The sequence below is a fragment of the Leptosomus discolor genome, chromosome 1 (genome assembly GCF_034619465.1).
Source record: "Leptosomus discolor isolate bLepDis1 chromosome 1, bLepDis1.hap2, whole genome shotgun sequence".
In the NCBI taxonomy this organism is placed as follows: Eukaryota; Metazoa; Chordata; class Aves; order Leptosomiformes; family Leptosomidae; genus Leptosomus; species Leptosomus discolor.
In genome coordinates, this window is record NC_141391.1 from 208701117 (window position 1) to 208718031 (window position 16915).

The 16915-nt window shown below is 38.7% G+C and overlaps 1 protein-coding gene across 2 annotated transcripts in view; it reads right to left on the reverse strand.

Annotated features, from left to right (window-relative positions):
- PCLO (piccolo presynaptic cytomatrix protein) overlaps positions 1–16915 on the reverse strand; it is a 382319-nt gene that overhangs the window by 355782 nt on the left and 9622 nt on the right. For both annotated transcript variants that reach the window (XM_086474501.1, XM_086474492.1), the window contains exon 3: positions 5741–7129. In XM_086474501.1, coding sequence (XP_086330627.1) covers positions 5741–7129 — 1389 coding nt within the window. The remainder of the gene's footprint in view (positions 1–5740; positions 7130–16915) is intronic.

The window sequence follows — 16915 nt, forward strand, 5'->3', positions numbered from 1 at the left end:
TTTAGGGATTTTCATTAGAATCATAGATGGCTCGTTACTTTACAATGTTCCCGCACACTTGCTTTAAGAAGTCCAAACTACATTTAAGCATTTAATAGCAGGGTGCATTGCACCTAGGATAGCTTTGGAGGTTCTTAAATTATCTTTTTAAAGTTTACTATTAAAGACTGAATAATGGGTCACAACTGCTGAGGGCCTCACTCCATTACAATCAGACAACAGTGAAAACTTGGAAAAATAGAAACTGACAATTATTTGCATCAGGGACCTGTGCCAGTACCCTTTCTGCAGAATTTTAGGAGGAGGTACAAGAACCCAAGATGTATTCATGTATATGACACCATGCCATGATAAGAGAGCTCCCTTCATACCAGAGAAGCTAATATCAGTTCCAAAACGCTAACAATTTACTGTTACTTCTAGAAGTTCTTATTGGAAGAGCAAGGTACCATTTTTAACCTGGTTATACTACTGCGTTTAATGACAGCACCATGATTACTTAGAAAATTAGTTTATCTTTTTTCTTCTTCCTCTCTCCATAGTATGTGGAGAGCAGAAAAAAAATATTTCCGTAGTTTGGTCTAATAAGCAACAGTGGGAAAACAAGTTACCAGAAAAGCTTCTAAATTATTTTGGTGAGTTATACATCTATTTTTAAAAAAAGTTCCATGATAAAAGAATATGGATTGGACAGGAACCATCAAGGGCATTGTTTATATCCACCCATGTCAACCATTTTCATACAGACAATATTCTCCATAATAAACACATTAAGAAATATCACTCTCTATGCGAAATTGTTTACATTATCTATTCTGATCACATGTCTAAAGGATTACATTTTTTTCAAACAAGAAATCATTAGTAAGTCTGAACTATGATGTCTTTTCTGCCCTTCCCCAGTCCTCCCTGTCCTTCCCCTTCATTCGAAGCAATTCTCTGCTTTCTGTAGCCCCAATAATTTATTTCACACACAGAATGTTCTTTACTTCCAAGTACCTTTCCAGATAATTTTATAGCTATCAGTAGACTGAAAAGTGATTCTGTTGTTCCCTTGGCAGTACTATTAGATTAAATCCATTAGCACAGTCACATATACACGCATTAAATTTTGAGCTCTTTCTGTTCATAACATGTGACTCCATTAAAGTGTTATTCTTTCTTGTTGCCCATACAGATTCTACAAATTTGGATATCTTATTTTTCCTTAACTTAGTTTTTTAAATCTTCTTTTTTATTTTACTACTACATTAATTCATCACCGGTTCTATATTCCTGACCCTGCTGCCTCAACACACTTAATTACATTACAACAAACCATCTCCACTCCTGTTCAATATTCTGAACAGCTTCACTGAGTTTTAAATGCACAAAATGGTCGTTGCCACACACTTCATTTCTGGCTTCTGCAGTTGCGATCTTGTGCTTTGTTACTAAAAATAGATCTGCTTCCAACTACCTGAGCTGGAAAGCTAATTACAGAGCTGGTAAACAGTGCTCCTCCCTATTGAGCAAATGGCAGAATAAGGAGTCTGCTAATGCACTAGGGCGCCCATGGTCCTGCGAGTCTCTGAAATCTATCAAGTGTCATTTATTTAATCATTTGTGGCTGTTTGCTTCATGGATAAATTACTATTTAAGTAAATAACTGTTTGACTGTTGGATCAACAAATCAGGGAGAAAAAGAACAATCAGACCATTTTAAGAAAAAAGTATTCTAGCCTAATTCTCAGCTTGCATAAATCAGAATAATTTCACTGAAGTAAATATCATACTGTTGATTTAGACCAGGTAAAGGTCTAGTTCTCTCATTTCCTGCAGAAGAGGGGTTATTAGAGGACTGACTGACTGCAGCAGCTTAAAGACTTTTTTGAATGTTATTTCTGTCACATACAGGCAAGAATAAACAACTGCCACTGTAAGAAAGCACCTTCTTCCCTTCAAAGTACTCTCAGCCACGTCTCCAGTACAGCAGCACGTTGCCTGGAAGACATTTCCTGCTGACAGATCTTAGGGTAGAAGTGTCCACAGAGTTTAGATGCCCCTCTGTATTTGTCAATGAAACACTGGCTTCCCTGCTCCGTGGGACCGATTCTTACCACATAGCCCAATATAAGCTTTGTTGGCAACAAGGTTTCAGCCATCACTCAGTCGATAAAACTCAACTCATTTTCAGCCGTTACTGAGGCAACAATATATAGATAACACATAGGCAACTGTTAGAATCAGTATGATATAGCTGCAGCCCCAAAGCATAATTGTAAAATACACATAACATTTGTTTATCCAAAGAGATTTCTGGGGCCGAGAGGGAATATAGCCTTCTGGAACTACAATTTTTTTTCTTGGAATGCAGAACATAGAAATAAAAGAACTAGGTAGAAAACCATCAGAAGACTAATTCAAAAAAGCATTTCTATCTCTCCTTCATAACCTCCCCAAAAATATAGAGACAAGTAAATAAAACCTCCAAGATTGTACTCAACACATTAGAAAAGTTTGGTGGAGGAAAAGAGTATGCTAGTGAGCATAAACTATTTGCTCATCATCATGTTTCTGTCACATAACAGGTATACACTATATACAGGGCATACGGGGACAGAATTACTATCTGAGGTTAAATACATTATTTACACAGCTCATTTGGGAGGGGAGAGGAGAGGATGAGCTCCCTCTTCTGTCTCCCATCCTCATGAAAAGGAAAGTCAGGCTGTCCTCAGCCAAGCAAACTACCTCCTGTTGTCAAGGAAAGGTTTGCCGAATTTAAGTAAAAATTATTGGAAAAAACAAGACAGAAAACTGTGGACAGAAGTGGAAACATGTAGTATAAGTAAGAAGAAAATGCAAGAAGAGACAAAAAAAAAAAAGAGGCAAAGAAAGACATAAGGAAGTCAGACTACAGAAAATCAATAATATTTCAAGCTTTGCATATTCGAAAGAGTGGAAACAGAGTGAATTCTCTGGCAATAACAGCAATTGGAAAAAAGAAACAGAATACCAGCCCTCTCATCTCAAACAGAAGAAACACAGCGTATTAATCTGCACACCACAAGGCAGCCCCACACCATCACGCTTAAGTCAACTCTGAAGAAGTTGATTCACACATGAGGATCTGTGCAGTTGTCATTTTAGCATAGCGTTTTACCAGAACTGACACATCTTGTTTCTGTGGTATCCTGCGTATGCGTAACACAGTGCCTCTGGAGAAAGTCATGTGCATCTTTCACATTTAAAACCTAAATAAGTGTGGGCATGCATATGGGGCAGAGGACTGGACAGTGATGAAGGAATGTGTGCCTGCAACGGAATTCAGTGCATAACCAACATTAAAAGTCAAGTGGCTCTTGACCTTCAATCACTGATCAATCTTCCTGTGTTTTCAGACCTTTCTTTCTAGCCTAAACGACCACAAAGACATAAACCACATATATAGTATGGACTTGTGCAAAGCCTTCGACAGTGTCCCATGCAACATCCTGGTCTCCAAATTAGAAAGACATGGATTTGATGGATGGACTACTCGGTGGATAAGTAGTTGGCTGGAAGGTCGTAGTCAAAGAGTTGTGATTAATGGCTCGATGTCCAAGTGGAAACCAGTGACAAGTGGTGTTCCTCAGGGATTGGTACTGGGACCAGTGCTATTTAACATCTTTGTCAGCGACATGAACAGTGGCATCGAGTGCACCCTCAGCAGGTTTGCTGACGACACCAAGCTGTGTGGTGAGGTCGACACACTGAAGGAAAGGGATGGCATCCAGCGGTACCTGGACAGGCTGGAGAGGTGGGCCTGTGTGCATGTCATGAAGTTCAGCAAGGCCAAGTTCAGTAAGGTCCTGCACGTGGGTGGAGACAATCAGAAACACAGATACAGGCTGGGTGATGAGTGGATTGAGAGCAGTCCTGGGGAGAAGGACTTGGGCATGCTGGTGGATGGTAGGATGAACATGAGCCAACAGTGTGAGCTCGCAGCCCAGAAAGCCAACTGTATCCTGGGCTGCATCAAAAGAAGTGCGTCCAGCAGGTTGAGGGAGGTGATTCTGTCCCTCTACTCTGCCCTTGTGAGACCCCGCCTGGAACATTGCATCCAGCTCTGGAGCCCCCAACACAAGAAAGACATGGAGCTGCTGGAGTGAGTCCAGAGGAGGGCTACCAAGACGGTCAGAGGGTTGCAACACCTTTCCTACGAGCACAGGCTGAGAGAGTTGGGGTTGTTCAGCCTGGAAAAGAGAAGGCTCCGGGAGACCTTACAGTGGCCTTCCAGTACCTGAAGGGGGCCTGGGGAGGGACTTCTTACAAGGGCCTGCAGTGATAGGATGAGGGATAATGGCTGGAAGCTGGGAGAGGGCAGGTTTAGACTAGATACAGGGAAGATGTTCTTCACCCTGAGGTGGTGAGACACTGCAAGAGGTTGCCTAAGGAAGTTGTGGATGCTCCATTCCTGGAGGTGTTCAAGACCTGGTTGGACGGAGCCTTGAGCAACCCGGTCTAGTGGGAGGTGCCCCTGCCCATGGCAGGGGAGTTGGAACGAGATGATCTTTGAGGTCCCTTCCAAGCCAAACAACTCTATGATTCTATGATTCATAAAATAAACAAAATGTGCTTATTATAGTAGGACAAATACCTTTCAAATGATAGCATATTACAAAAAACAATCCACAGAAACAGCATCTGCAGACAACATAAGCAATATTTTCACTGCAACTTGCTATTTCTCCCAACATTAGTTCTCACATTAAAGCAGAGATGTGACAACCTTCAACCCAGGGAGCCGTTTCTAATTTATTCATTCAGATTTCCAAGACAACATTGACAGCCACTTTCCACACGTGCTACACAGACCAACTTACACACTGAAAGTACTCACGAGTATTTTTAGGTGGTCTGCTTCTGCTGAGTTGAACTTGCCAAATCGACGTAGCAAGTAAGGTGTGCCTCCACCTTTTTGTTAAGCTACTATACAGTTTCCAATCCCCTTGCCAAAAAATTATGAGAAAGAAAGGAAGGAGCGTAAAAATGTGAAATATGAGGAAACTGTTGAAAACAAGTTGCTTAATTCTTTTAAATAGAAGTTGGCCCTACTGGATCTGTCTTGGGCAGTCATGGAAAAAGGCACTTTCAAACTCACATGTGAACCTCGCAATATTCACACCAAAAAAATTACGTATTTCACCACACACGTATCACTCAAACTTCAACCTTCCTAATGAATACATCAGCATGTGCAAAAACTCCAGAGCCAGAATGAGATTAATGGGATAAATTTAGGGATATATTAAACAGAAGGGAAGGGGAATAACCAAGCATTAACATATTCCTTCATTCAATAATTGTCTGAATCAGGGGCACTGATTAAAGAAGCACATGTTAACATACAATACTGAAGCATATGAAAAAGAACTTTACCCCGTGGTAGACTGAAAGTACAGTAGTTTGCTGTATGATAGTAACACCAATTTCAAAAGAGTTCATAACCATAATTAACTGTTTGCTTATGCCTCAAAAACCTAGCAACCAGCTATACCAGACTCCCTTAATCTGCAGAAAATTCATTGGAAGTACTTTCTGACTACTGACCAAGTTTCATACAACACAGACATTTAATTTTAAAAGCCCTCAGATGATGAAACATTCAAATTTTTCTCAACAATTCCATAGCTAAAAATCAGCTACAGACTGGTGTCCACTGCACAGGGAGCCTGCAGGTAAGAACACATGGTGAATACAGACTGCATCGCCTTACCTCAGCTATGTGTGGCATTGGGTTAAATCCACAGAGATTGCACACAACTTTCTTGCACTCTGTACACGTATTAAAGTTGGGGGGATCCTTAGAACCAATATTTAGTCCAGTTTTACAAAGTGGACAAGACACTTTAGGCTGGCTGGCTTTCTCTGGTTCCGACAGCCCAGCAGGTTTCTTTGCTTCAGCAGGTGGAGGCTTGCTGTCTTTAGCCAAACCAGGTTTCTTTTCTAAATCAGATCCTTTAGTCGTTAAAACACTATCCACTTTTGATGGCTCCGATTTTTCAGTCATAAGAGGCTTGGTTTCTTTCTTTACAGGAACAGCTTTTGGAAGAGGCTGAGCCTGACCAGCCTCTTTGGGGGCTGCCTGAGAGGCTGGAGGCTGTGATGGAGGCTGGGGCTGCTTTGCTGCAGGACCAGGCGGAGCAGGGGCTGATGTCTGAGACCCTGGCTGACCTGCTGTGGAAATTAAATTTGAGGCCTGGCTGAAGATTGAAGCTCCAAATCCAAAGAGTTTCCCTGTTACTGTTTCTTGTGGTGTTGTAGGCTGAGGCTTAGGGGCATCAGTGATGCCTCCCAGATTAAGGCTGAAACGCCTTGATTGCTCGGGAGTTTTCTGAGGTGGCTGGGGTTGAGGTGGCTTGGGACCTGCCCCTGCTTGTGGGCCCTTAGGAGCTGGTTTGGTATCAGGCTTTGGGGCCGGTTTTGTTTGTAACTTCTTCAGATCATCTTTTGTTTGTGTTGGCTCGACAGGCTTTTGAGTTTTAGCATCTGGTCTAGCCCCAGGCTGAGACACAATCTTGGGATCTGACTTCTGTCGAGACACTTGTGGAAGGGGTTTGGAATCTGGTTTATCCCCAGATGGATGTGTGTCCTGTGATGGCTTGGCAAGCTCTGGCTTTGGGGAATCTGCGACTTTCTGCTGAGTTGGTGGAGGCCTGGGACCTGCCAAATCCTGTTTTGGCGCTGGGGCTGCAGACGTAGGCACAGTGTCAGTCGTAGGCTTCTGTATACTGGGCTGTTTTTGCGTATCTTCAGCCTGTGTTGGCTTGGCCTGATCAGACTTTTGAGTAAGATCTATTTGCTGGGAGATCTCAGTAGGCTCAGGACGGGGTTGTTTCGATTTTACAGGGGGAGATCCAGGCAAGGATGGTTGCTTTTTCTGTGGCAGGGTTTTTTTCGATTCTGCTAGCTGCAAAGGATCAGGTTTTGGAGAAGCATCTTTCTTTTGAACTGGTGATGGCTGAGGAGATGGTTTAGCTGTTGAAGGTGGAATGGGTGTCTTCTGTTTGGGTGGAGATGGCTGTGGCCCGGGACCACGACCTGGTGCTAGGTCACCACCTAATGCTCTTTGCATCTGGCAGTTTAAACAAAGCCATTCCTTAACCTGCAGAAAAAAAAAAAAATAAAAAAAAAGGGATTATAATGAAGATAAAGAAAAGTCAATAAAATCAACATAATAATAGGCTATTCTAGTGTATGGCTTGTTACAATATTTCAGACTTCTGTGTAAAAAGGGAGAAATATTACCACTAATAAGTTTTGTAGTTAGTATGCCAAACTGATTTTTTTTCATTCTTCTCCACATTACTGTGATTCGAGCTATCACTGAGCCCATGCTTGTAATGGCTTCACATTCAGTTTACACACAGCTGAATAGTGGAGAATAAAAACCCAGCAGAATGAAAAAATGCACTGGAATTTCATGGGACCCAGCAGTGATTCAATGATTTGCCAGAACAGAGAAAAAAGATAAATAGTGCTACAATAGTTTGACACATCAAGTCTGCTGACAGAAAATAATAATCAGAATTAAAACACAGTAAATGTATAATTACCCTTAAGCATACAACTATCAAGCTCTTCATACAGTGAATGGTTTTGGTAATGGTTTAAGTTACAGGGCACAAGCATTGGCAGTACACATGTATCCAATGAAGTAGGCACAGAGGTGTGTTAATGGACACCATATATTACATAGACTCACACTTTACCACCAATTTGAGGGCAAGTCTTCACTTGGAATCAGTGAGGAGCTTTGTCTAAGCCCTGATGGTATTTTAAGAGCCATACTTAGGTTTCCCAAAATTTGTTATTAAAAGAAGCTCCCAAGGTAATTACTGTACGCCTGTATACAACGAGCCCCTCTTCAATACAGAGGAGGAATAAGGCAAGTAACGTATTTGCCCATGTTGCTCATCATTTTTAGTACCTGACAACTTAAAAACATTTTTTCTCCTTCCCAAGAAGTATTACTTGAGCAGGAAACTATATTTTCTAGTAAGACAGAAAAACACAATAATCTTAAATGGTCATCCCAACCTTTGCTTTTGTAAAGCCTCACAATCTGAGGAAGGATCAAATAGGCTAAAGCAACATGGGTCAGGAAGCATGTTATTTTCCACATTTTACATCACTAGCAGAAATATTATGGGCAGCAAAAATGCCATTCAATATGGCACAGAGTCCCATGGACCTACACCTGCAAGCGTATACTTAAGCAGGTCATCTGTCACTCTACTTCCATTCTTTAGTCTGCATGTGAAATGCAGGGTACCAGCTACGGCATTTGCATGCACCACTGCAACAGAGGGAAAACTGCACATAGGAGGGCACAGAATATAAGACTCAGCTCTTTCCCCCTAAGGGTAAAGATTTCCGGATTCTGTTTCTCACTCAGGTCTGAAATCTCTGCAACACAGCATGGGATGAATTTGGAGGTTCTACATGCAAAGAAATATTTTGTCTGTGGAACATCAGAGCTCACTGAAAGGAAAGAATTCTGATGTCATGGACTGAGGCAATCAGTTCATTATTTTGGTGTGCTTTGCCAGCCTTGAATTTTTCCAGCAGCAAAAATTAAAAAAACAGTCGGACACAGTTCCCTATAACACAGTTATTCCAATTATTCTGATAAACATGGTGTAGACACACTCTGAAACTTGAGGTTGCTATTACCAACACCTTCACAAAGAGATGCCAAATTTTTGCCCCAGCCGTAAGTTCATAGGAATCAACTTACCACGCATAATAATGCTGCTTTTATCTCCATTTCCAGTGCAATTTTTTTAGCTTGTTTAAACAATTCTCCGACCTACTTGTAACCCATATAGCAAATGACTGTTAAAAAGTGAAACCAACTGAAACAAAAGTGGAACACGTGTTTAACCTCTGCTTTGAATTATTAAAGGAACTAAGGTCATAACTGCACAGAGGACCTGAGCAAAGATCACATTTAGCTTAACTCCCACTTTTTTTGACTGGTGATCAGTTCCCTTATAAGTCACCCCTCTGAGGAACAATTACTTGCAATAAGTAAATCTGAATTATGATGCCTGGTTTTAGATATTAGTAATCTAATTTAATTAGATACATATTAATACCATTTCTGGATGAATTCTTAAGGGTTTTCTATGAGGTTTAAATTCAATCAAAGACCAGATTTAAGCCGCATACTCTGAACATCCACCTCAGCTGTCACAGCTGTCTGACTTTTTCAAAGCGACTAAGATTTCTTTTATTAGCGAGGTGGGCTCTCCTCTACGGCAGAGAAAGATAGGATCCTCTGAGGAACTTTTTAATGGGCCTAAGTGAGGAGTGTCTTTTCCCACTAACCACAGAACTTTTACAGAAATTTGGACAATGCACTTTTCATAGTGATTCACTGCTGCTGCTTCTTTTTGACACCTCCACTTGGCTCTTTCTTTTTTTTTTTTTCCTTTAAAATGAAAGTGCTGTATTCTAATGTCAGACGACAAAATAAAACCACAGCAGTAACAGGTGCCTACCTGCTTGCTCTCAGTCTCCAGGAAATCTAATTTTAAGTCACTATGACACCTTTAAGGCCCCAAACAAAGTAGCTGTAGGGTTGGGTGAGGCTACAGAATAAGTAGCCTGATTAATTCTCATGTTTAGGGTGTCCATATATAAATTGCATTTATAAGCATTTAGTCTTGTCTTCAACATGCAGCTGGTCCAGTCTGACTCTACTTCCCAAGTGGAGTCCAAACAGAAGTTAATTCTATGCTACAGTTTTCAACACAATGTCATGCAGAAGACAAAACCTTAACCCTCAACTGTTATTTTCTCCTTATCTTAAAAAAAAAAACCAAAAACAAAAAACACATTTATACATTCATGTGCACTCTCAGTATTAAAATGAAGCCTTTAAAACTAAAAATTAAAAAAACACATTTATACATTCATGTGCACTCTCAGTATTAAAATGAAGCCTTTAAAACTAAAAATTAATTTGCTACTCCTACAGCTGAAGTTCAAAATGGAAAATGTAGGAAGTTTTACTTCACTGTATTATTTTTTAAATCTTTCTGGTTTAGACATAAAATTCCTCCCATACATTTTAGTGGGAGGAATTATGTGCCAAAAGCCTCACATCATCATAGCTTACACACACCATCTTCAAACAAATACAAAACTGCACAAACTGTCGTTCCATGATTCGAACTGCAGGAGTTCAAAATGAAGTGCGCTACGTGATGCAGTTTTGTCTCAAGCACTGGCCTGTTCGCTCTACTGCAATTACAGAGATTTTCCATAAACTTTAACAGGAGCAGGCTTCTGTTAAATACAGATGCTCTTACACATTATTACAGCTGAAGTAAAACTTCCTGCTGCTGTAGATACCCAAAATACTACTGTTTGTCTATGGTTAAAGATCTTTCTGGACAGCAGTTCTGTAGCTTTCTAGTTTCTTTCTCCATGTTTCTCCTATCTCTACCTAGAATTAAAAGCGGAAAGTTTCCAGGACAACGTGAGCTTTTGCAGTTCTTGTCTACTTGTAAAGGAGATTCTTCTTTGACGCTGAGGATCCCAAGCTAGTTTTACACTGGTAGATAGGGACGGGGTCTGGGTATTATTTCTAGAAGAAATCCATAAGCAATTTTCTTCATCCTGAGATGCATGTCATTAAGTGCAACGAGTAGGTCTGCAAATTTGACAGATTTCATTCAGCACTTTCGTTCAGATTTCAACTACTGAACACAGAAAGTGCTACCTTGCTTTCTAATTCACTGATGTAGAAACTATATGCCCTCATAACAACAAACAAGTAATTAAAAAATATTTTATGTATTCATCAACCATAACATCTTAAAAAAGCCTCATAAAGACTCTACTAGTTGGGAGCACCAAATGAATTTATTCACAATGTCTTAGTAACAACATCCATGGAGAATTACATTGAAGAAAATTATAGCACCACGTTCCGTAGCTCTCCTTTCTTTATATGTTCATGATCTAACATTTGACTCCAATAACAAATACAAGCTACGCTTCAGTCCTCCTTAACCCAAACAAAGCCAACACAACTGAAGGGAATCCAGAGCCCATTCCTTTCTGCAAAAGCGTTCAGATTTGTTTTAACTATGCAAACCCAGCAAAAGCAATAGGAAAACTGTCAGAATGAGTGCATTAACTGGCGTGCTCAATTTCTATTCCTGCAGATGATGTAGGGAAGGAAGAGAATCCAGATTGATTCTAAGATTCCAGATGTACATGAGAAAGAAATTGTGACTTGCAGATTGAACATATTTCATATAAAAATTACTGGCACACAACATGAATGTAGCTCTCAGAAACCATTTTAAACGTCCTCTTGCAGAACTGTGCTGCATTCTAAGGCAATGGGTCCCATTCTCATTTAGCCCAGTCATTTGGTGCTATGAAAAGGAACTTTAGGATATGCATAAAATATTAACATCCCTTTACATCACTACGGAAAGGTAAAGATTTATAGAGCCTTTACATTGCCACAGATATATAAATGGATTTTGCTGACGTTGCTCAGTGCTGCCCCAAAGCTTTATCAACAAAACCAGTTTTTAGTCTGAAAACACCTCAGCTTATTTGGTTCCTGACAACTTCAGGAGTGAGGAATCCAGATTTGGCTCTTAGCGGACTTTTCTGACAAGATGATGAGAGAAACATGAAAAACAAAGTGCTTGAGCCCATGATTTTATGCAGCTTCATGTAGGGTGGTAAAATACTGTAAGAGAAAATCCTGTTATGAAGAAAAAAGAACAACTATCACAGAACAAACTGAATTAGAACGTCAACATACAACTGAAAAGGTCTTCTAAACAAGCCTGGGCAACACTACAGACAATGTTTTCTTTCCACACCATCCTTCCCAGAGTAAGATCTCAGCTATTTGAAGTAATTACACTGAAACAAACGTTTAACTATTGTATTCAGTATGCAACTGATCCTCATTTGAGGCAAACAGATCATCACTACAAAATAAATATTTACCTTCCTTTCAGATATCAGATGGAAAAGGCAAAGGGAGTTTATCAGGGAACACTGACTCAAGATGCTCACAAAAATGATGCGAGGTTCTAGTCAGCAGCATGGTCCCCAGGTATCCATTCCACAAACCACAGCAATGGTTACAAGCACTGTAGCTTGGTGCTAAACCAGTGTTTGAGTAAACTTTTTAAATAGCCATTTCAAAAGTCTATTTTTAAATGTTACTTAGCTATTTTAAAAACTACCGAAAAACATTACTGGATGAATTGTGTAATGTAGTTATCATAGCCTTAAAACATACTCCACTACTCTGCTTAAATTACTAATACAAAAAGCTATAGTTTGCATATGAACTATGTGTGTTTGGGGAACTATTATTTTATAGCTTATATAATTAGACTCATAAAGCAAAATAGTGAACATAATCTTTTGACTGGTAGTTTTTGGGTTTGTTGGGTTTTTTTGAACATCAGTATTTCAGAATATCTAAAAGTTAGCTTTTACAGCCAAGCATATATTTAAGCTGCCTCATGCACAGGATAAGGAAAAAGTCTTTTAAACACAACTCAGCGCACTACATCATGCATCACTGCAACAAATGTGGATTGCTTTCATTAACTGCATCAAGATTTAATATACTAGAAATACGTGAAAGACTAACAAAAATATAACTGTTGATCAAAAAAACAGCAAAGAAAAGGTTAACAAAGTTCATCTGTGCTGCACAGAGCGCATCCGAGCGAATTCGCTGGGATTTGAAAACGGATTATGCTGTCTGGTCGGAGCAGGGCTGGGCCACGCTTCCTGCCCAGCGATTACCCAGCAAACAGCATCTCCACATCACATGGCCTAACATAGTAGTAAATTACAGTTGCTGAGCAACAGCAATACTGGCGCAGATGGCTCACTGCAGTTGACATCTTTAGCTATGCAGATTAATTTATTATTTACTTCTGTTAAAAACTGGACAGGACAGTTTTCTGGGCTAATGAGAAAACACTCTAACATACTGTAGAATATTGCCCAATTAAAATATTGAGAAACTATTCGCCATGCATAGGTGTCTGCTTCTTTCTATGTTCTGCCCCTCTCATGAAAAAAGAAAAAGAAAAAAAAAAAAAAATCCACAGGGCATTAATATTATTAATACATCTAATCCTAAACGTAAAACATAGTCTTTCTCAGAGTGAAATGGTGTGGGAGTGTGTTTAAGAATATTCCGCAAAGAGAAACAATATTCTGTATTTCTATAACCCTTCTATTTGAGGATCTTTACAATTTTCCCAAATAGAAATGCTTATGTGGCAGTTCTAGTTAGGGGCAGAACTAAAGAAACTACACTAACTTCATTTCATCATGAAAATCATCAATAATCTCCATTCCCATATAAATTGCAGTGTTAGCAACACTGGAACACCCCAAGTACTCTTTGGACCAAACCAAATATTTCTCACAGAAATATTTCAAACTTTAATCATTTTTAAAAGACAATTAAACAAGCCTTGTTTGAATCTGCTCTCTGATCAGTCTGAACCCAGACTGAACGTTATCTTCTTTTACAGAACACCTCTAGCTTGACTTCTGCACAGTTAAGGATTGATGTCTAAATTAATACTTCGAGAAAGCTAAAATAAGCTTTGGGTTTTGTTGTTTTGTTTTTTCTTTTTTAACTCATTTCTTTACAACTTACGATTCTAACAGCTGATGGTCAGATTTAAGGCCTTAATTTTTTTCTACTCTGTTTTGCATTTACTTATATAACCCTGAATGTCCCCCCAAGCCTAAGTTTACATAGGGTATATAGTTTCAAAGCTATTTTTCCTGGTATTAAAAAGCTTGGAATTCGTGGCATGTCATGTTCCACAGTGACAGCAGTTTTATTTTTGTTTACCTGTCATTTCCAGTGCATGTTGCATTCTGGTTTTTATGCACTAGTACAACACAGCAGAGTCTAGACTGTAAGTTGCAGGGAATATTTGAATTCAATCAATAGCTTCCTTTACTGTCTTGTTATCAAGAAAGATTTTATAGAGTCATTTCTACTAATTTTATTTTAAGTATAAGCAAAACTTATCTGGATTCACAAAAGACTTATAGACATCTTCTTTCTGTGAATTATATACATTCTTTTCCCTGAACAAGCTAACAATAATGATAATAACTGAAGAAAATTCATGCATTTCTGACTGCTTAAATTCTCTTTAGTTACTGAAAATACCAAATACCAAGTATTTGCTACTGTTTAGGACACTTGGAGATGCAGCACATTAATAAAACAATTAAAAATACCAAAAATCATTATGAATATTTGAACCAAATCATGACATTCCTAAGTCACCAAAGCCTGTGATATGATACAGACATCCCCCTAAAAAAAAAATTACAACAACAACAAAAAAGGAAAATATTTTCAGATTGGGTTAAAAAAATCATTTTCCTGTTGAATTGAAAAATAAAAGTGTAAATCCAGTAAAATGTTTTAAATTAACTGCATCTACACACTCCAACTTGGGAGAACTGATTTTTTTTTTTCCCCATCCTTTTTTTTCCATTAGGATTAAATCAACTTTGATACTGTTTCAAAAACAGTCAGAAACAATAAGTTTTTAGAACTCAATTTGCCTCCATCCAGAAGAGCTTTTGGCAAGTAAAATCCTACATCACTTCATCAAATCCTACATAGCTTCACGTTATCTGAATGTGCAATTTTCAGCAAGTATCTAAGGAAAATTTATACCTGGCTCCAAGAGTAATTTTAGATGGTCTCTCAAAAGCATATTGAAACAATGGATGAAATGCAGACTGACATAGATAAAATGCATGAAAAATAATCCCTCTTAAAATCTACGTAGAAGACAGGCATTCACACATGCCCACACTCATCAAGGGTTAGCTTGTGGAGCGCAGCTCACAGACAGCCAGCTTCCAATATTAACAGCTTTAACACTCCACTTGGTCATCAACTTTACAAAAGCCCATCATAAAGAATGTAACGATATATTATTACTTGCTCCGTCTGTGTTGCATGTATCTTCCAATAACTAGTTCACAGGGAATGAAAATTTACTCCAACTATGGAACATAGGCACTGATATTTAGATTTAACTACAGGAGTTCATGTTTTTCACCTAGCTTTATCAAAAACTAAACATAAGCATTTAACAAAATGGATAGTCCCTCAGATGACTTTGCTCATTTTCAGAAAGCCTGATCCTATTCAAATGTTCTAGAGGGCTGAGTCGTTTTTTGGGAAGTGCTGGTTTATGTTGCTAATGGCTCATGGAAGTGGTTTTGGCAAAATATTTTTTTTTTTTTTTAAACAAGAGAAAAATAAATCACCATGTAATAAAATACACAAAAAACCTGCTACAAGGTTCTGATATATGTGAAAGGAAAATGGAATAGAGTACCAGTCACCAAGCCTGTCTAATAATTTTTACCATTACTTTATGCAACTGTTGCTAGGCAGTCATGTGCCATGGTGATGAGTGGAGTGTGAATACCTAGACAGATTAGAGAGACATATGCTACTGAACACGTTATGTAGGGTGTGTTTTCTCTCTAAACTGCTGTAGAAAACCAAGATACCAACTATCCCTTTTCCCCAAGGGGACCACAATGTCAGATGGTTCAGAGAAATAGTTCAAGGGGTCTGACCTTGTGGCAATACAGGTATCACTTTCTGCTCTTAGTTACACAGTTCTCTAGTGAGTTAAAACAGACAGACTGCATGTACTACTGCATTTTAAATAGAGGTTTAAATGATGAATAAAAATTTTAAAAATCGGCACTTTTGATAACAGTTTTACGATGTATGCAATCTACTTCCTGAGCCAGTTTGTAAAGCCTGCTCTATCCTTTCCAGAATCAGCTAGAAACATAGAATATAGAAATTTAGAAAGATCTATACTGGAAAAGGCTCTATTGCAAAAGAAATTCACTGTGTTAGTTAGGAACACTGAACTATCCTGTAGGAAACTTATAAGAGGAATATCTTAAGAAGATAGTTCAAACAGCTGTACAGGGCAAAACGTTAGAGAACAAAAGTTAACATAATTTTTTTTCTAAATAAATTCCTTTCACTCTTTCCACATCCAATTTTAAATTATGCCTTTCTGATCAGTAATGTGTTTTAACATAAGCAATAAAAAACAGTGGCTACAAAGGGCATGGGAAAGGCACAACACAGGATCATAGAATCATGAAACTTGGCAAAAAGAACAGCAGGAAAAGTCAAAGTATGACAGTAAGAGGTGAAGATATAGTCAGTAACTGCACGGGTAAGAGACAAAGACCTTTGGTCAACAGCACTTTAGAACTTAAAATAAAAGACAAAAGAAAAAAGATGCACCATAATCAAGAAAACTGACAGCTAAGACAGAAACCATGGTTTTCACACTAGACAGAAAAAAATGTGTAAAATATTGTAAAGGAGAATCAGAAACTTTTGTTAATAATCTAAATATTGAAAGGAAAGGGAAACTAGAAGAAGAGTTTGAGAATAACTCAAGTGGGAACCTTTACTGCTAAAATAAGTCAAGTTTTTGTATGTGCTAGAGCAGTTCTATTCCTCTGCTCCAACTGTTCAGCAATAAAGTCAGATGTGATTTTCGCCGCACTTCACTGCAGATTGGAGCAGGACACCCACAATGAAGTTTCAGCAAGACAGCTGGTAGTGCAAAGCTGAGCAAATGAGAAAAGCCTGAGTGGGAGTCAGGAGATTGGAACTAATAGCTGAATAAATTAGACGTCCAATACCTTCATTTACTGAAATTATTTCATCATGAAATAAATGCATATCCTGTGTTTATTTCAATGTGTAATATGAAATTCAAATCTGCTTTTACATATGCATGCAATCAGTTAGTCTTAAATGCAGATGTATTTTTTGTCTTAAAGTCCTGAA